Raw genomic sequence first — 4049 nt, 5'->3', positions numbered from 1 at the left:
TAGCTACCGTCTAATTTACCGGAATTAAACCGCGCCGTAGGAGACGGGAAGGGGGATACCACTTCCCTGTTGAAGACAGCGGGGAGGAGAGTGGAGGAGGGCGCCTCACAGTGGCGATAGTGTGCAGAGCGGAGATGGGTGAGTCCTGATCTCTGCGGGGGTGGGGGGTGGAGGGGGGGTGGGGGTGGATAGGGAGGGGTGCACGATCCCTACATCTCGCTCGGGGAAAATCTGGAGGGGCTGAAATTGGGGGAGCGCGAGGAAGGACTGGAAGATTTTCCAGGGCCTCAGATCTGTGTGTCAGTGGGCGACTCACACCCCCCCCTCCCCTCATGCCCGTTCTCGGCGCAGAGTTGGCCCCCCCCCCCCCAACCCGCTGGACCCTCCACCCTCTACTCGTCCTCCGATGACCAGTAGCGATAGGCAGCCTCCAGGGTCTGGGCCGCCGCGCCCCCACCGTTGGCCTGGACCATGGAGTCTTCGCCGTTGAGTTGGCGGGTCGGTGGGTCCTCGGAGGGCAGGGGGGTGGGCTGGCGGAGCTTGGGCCCGGGGGCGAGCGTGGCGCAGTCGACCCCCTCTTCCTCCACGGCGAAGACTCGCTGCGAGACATCCACCTCGCCGAGTTCCTCATCCTCCACGTCTTCGGCGAGGTGTGCCTCGCTGAGGGCCCCCCTCGTGAGGGAGGTATCGTGAGCCTCCGCCGCTTGCTGGCGATCGTCACCCTGGCGAAGATCTTGAGGCTCGGGGAGGGGGTCTACCCCCAAGAGATCCCCCGGCCCCTTGTCCCCAGCGTGGTGTTGCATTGAGTTCTCGCCATTGCGATTGGGACTTTCCCCGTTGTGTGACCCCAGTTGGTTTTCCTCTGACGAATCCCTCTCCCCTTCCTCTCCTGATCCGTCTTGGGAATCTTCACCCTCCTGCGGAACTGTCCCCTGGACCAATTCTGCCTCATCTGGGGACGCCCCCTCTCCCAGCGATGATCCAAGAACGTGAGAATGGTCCATTCTCTCCTCCGAGCCCTGACGGAGGTCTCCGGCCCCCTCGCGAATGGCGGGCGCTCCTTCCCGAAGGGCATCGAGAGATTCACCGTCCTCCACCCCCTGAATCTTCCCTCCATCCCCTCCTTCTGTGCCCTCGCTGGCGTCCAGGGGAACAACTCCCAGATCCTCTCCGCGCTCGCCTCCCTCTGCTTGGGGGGCCTCTGGCGGACCCCCATCTTTGAGGGTTGCCGGGGAGCTGGAGTCTGCCGGCGTTGCCCAGGGGGTCGGGGGAAGGTCGGGCGTTACCGGAATCCGGGATGGGTCTGCCGTGGGGATGGGGGGTTTGTCGCGACCCTCGGGCAGGTCACCCCCATCCTCCAATCCCTCGATCCTCGCGGGAATCTCGGCTGTGTTGCCGATGGCCTCCTCCTTGCCGGTCTCCGTCCATGAGTCTCCGGAACCCCGTATCGCCGGGAATTCTGTCCTGCCCGGATCTTCCAGGAGTTGACACGATAGGAGGTCCACCTCCTCGCTCATCGTCCAAGCCTCCTGAGTTCCGGCTGCGGGGTCTCCCGCCTCCACACTCGCCTCCGCGAACATGTCTTCCCAAGGAGCCGTGACTTCGTAGAGGGGGGCCCCTTCGGAATGACTCTCGGGCGAGGGGGGGACGTCATTCGGGCATTCCCATTGGCTCCCGAGCTCAAGAAGCCCCGCCCTGACCTCCTGCGGGCCAGATTCCTCATCCAATCCCACCGTCCCATCCCTCAACTCTTCCTCCCCGAGGGGGCTCCGACTCGGCACCCCCTCCCTCTGAGGCAGGGTGGCCGGAGAGGGCAGGGGTTCTTCCCCTCCCGCCTCCCTCACTCCGTCTCCCGAAGGGGTGGGCAAAAGCTCTCCCTCCATCTCCGGCCTCTCCGAGGGTCCCCACGCTTCATCCGACGCTGGGAGGAGTCCCATTCCCGCACTCCCGGAAGCCTCAGCTAGGGGCACTTCCGGACTCTCCACCTCTTTGTCCGTGTCTTCCCTGTTGTCTTCGAGGGGCTCTGTCTCCTCCTCCCTCGGGCTTACGGTCTTCTCCTCGTGATCTCCGTCTTGGCCAGGTGTTTCCACCCTCCTCTCCTCGCTCTTGAAGACCTTGCCGTCTTCCTCAGTCAACTGTTCCGTCTCCGCTCCTCGATTTTCCGTCTCCTCGTCCCTCGGGCTTACGGTCTTCCCCTCGCGATCTCCGTCTTGGCCAGGTGTTTCTGCCTTCCTCTCCTCGCTCTCAAAGACCTTGCCATCTTCCTCGCTTTCCTCAGTCAATTGTTCTGTCTCCGCTCCTCGATTTTCCGTCTCCTCGTCCCTCGGGCTTACGGTCTTCCCCTCACGATCTCCGTCTTGGCCAGGCATTTCTGCCTTCCCCTCCTCGCTCTCGAAGACCTTGCCGTCTTCCTCGCTTTCCTCAGTCAACTCTTGTGCCTCCGCTCCTCGATTTTCTGTCTCCTCCTCCCTCGGGCTTACAGTCTTCCCCTCGCGATCTCCGTCTTGGCCAGGCATTTCCGCCTTCCCCTCCTCGCTCTCGAAGACTTTGCTGTCTTCCTCGACCCGGAGCTCACTTTCCTCAGTCAACTGTTCTGTCTCCGCTCCTCGATTTTCCGTCTCCTCGTCCCTCGGGCTTACGGTCTTCCCCTCGCGATCTCCGTCTTGGCCAAGTGTTTCTGCCTTCCTCTCCTCACTCTCGAAGACTTTGCCGTCTTCCTCGCTTTCCTCAGTCAACTCTTGTGCCTCCGCTCCTCGATTTTCCGTCTCCTCCTCCCTCGGGCTTGCGGTCTTCCCCTCGCGATCTCCGTCTTGGCCAGGCATTTCCACCTTCCCCTCCTCGCTCTCGAAGACTTTGCTGTCTTCCTCCGCCCGGAGTTCGCTTTCCTCAGTCAACTGTTCCATCTCCGCTCCTCGATTTTCCGTCTCCTCCTCCCCTCGGGCTTATGGTCTTCCCCTCGCGATCTCCGTCTTGGCCAGACGTTTCCGCCTTCCCCTCCTCGCTCTCGAAGACTTTGTTGTCTTCCTCCGCCCGGAGTTCGCTTTCCTCAGTCAACTGTTCCGTCTTCGCTCCTCGATTTTCTGTCTCCTCGTCCCTCGGGCTTATGGTCTTCCCCTCGCGATCTCCGTCTTGGCCAAGTGTTTCTGCCTTCCTCTCCTCGCTCTCGAAGACCTTGCCGTCTTCCTCGCTTTCCTCAGTCAACTCTTGTGCCTCCGCTCCTCGATTTTCCATCTCCTCCCCGGCCTGAGGCGTTTCTTCGACCGGAGTCTCCTCACGGACCGCCGTCTCCGGGGCCAAGACCGCACCTTCTTCCTTGAGGAGTTCTTTTTCCAGCACCAAATCTTCCTTGGTCTGCGCCGGATTCTTATCCTCCTCGGTGGTGAAGAGCAGTGCCCTGTCGGGGCGAAGATCTTGACTTCCCCCAGCTGTTTCTGTGCTGTCTTCCACCCCAAACTCCGGGATGGCCTCGCTCGGGTCTCCCAGGGCTGCCGGCGCTCCAGCTTGTACCCCAGATCTTCCTCTTCCGTCCTCCTCGTCCATCCACGACGCCTCGTTTCCCTCCTCATTTTCCTCGCCTTCCCTCGGGGGCCGATCAAGAGGCCCTTCCCCATCCAGGGTGGCCGGCACTGCTCCTGCTTCCGGTGGCGTCTCCTCCTCGGGACAAAGATGGCGGATGGGAAAATCCTCCGGATCCTTCCCCAGTGACAAATCTTCGCCCGTGGCCCATTCCAGATCTTCGGACGCCTCCAGGATGTCCATTCCTCCGACGTTGACGGTTCCTCAGATCCGTTGGCTGGAAACTGCCCCCCGCAGAGGCCGATTACCCCCCCGTAAGCCCCACCCTCCTTTGCTCCCTCACCGAGTAGGGGCACCGCTGACCCCCAATCAGCCTCCTCCTCGGCCATCAGGGATTTGGGGTCATAGGTCACCTGCCCCTGCATGGTGCCAGCGGGGAACCCCTCCTCCATCTCCGGTTCGGCCAATCCCTCGGCTGCCTCAGAGTTTTCCATCTCCCCGTCCCACCCCTGCGCTTCCATTCCCAGATCTTT

General features: G+C 62.4%; 1 protein-coding gene across 1 annotated transcript; it reads right to left on the bottom strand.

The window, feature by feature from the left end:
- Window positions 1-388: 388 nt before the first annotated feature.
- LOC145339828 (uncharacterized) lies at window positions 389-2929 on the bottom strand. Its single transcript, XM_080184361.1, has one exon. It carries the CDS (start codon window positions 2901-2903, stop codon window positions 393-395), a length of 2511 nt encoding a protein of 836 aa, XP_080040487.1. The 5' UTR covers window positions 2904-2929; the 3' UTR covers window positions 389-392.
- Window positions 2930-4049: the final 1120 nt, after the last annotated feature.

Source organism: Carcharhinus amblyrhynchos, unplaced genomic scaffold, assembly GCF_965287045.1.
Source record: "Carcharhinus amblyrhynchos unplaced genomic scaffold, sCarAmb.v2.hapA scaffold_691, whole genome shotgun sequence".
NCBI classification, from domain to species: domain Eukaryota; kingdom Metazoa; phylum Chordata; class Chondrichthyes; order Carcharhiniformes; family Carcharhinidae; genus Carcharhinus; species Carcharhinus amblyrhynchos.
Note: the sequence above shows the minus strand (reverse complement) of the source record. Positions and strands in the feature narration are given on the sequence as shown.

Bases quoted from the DNA above. Each gene is read 5' to 3' on its own strand.
- LOC145339828 (XM_080184361.1), bottom strand. From the start codon at position 2,903: ATGGAACAGTTGACTGAGGAAAGCGAACTCCGGGCGGAGGAAGACAGC.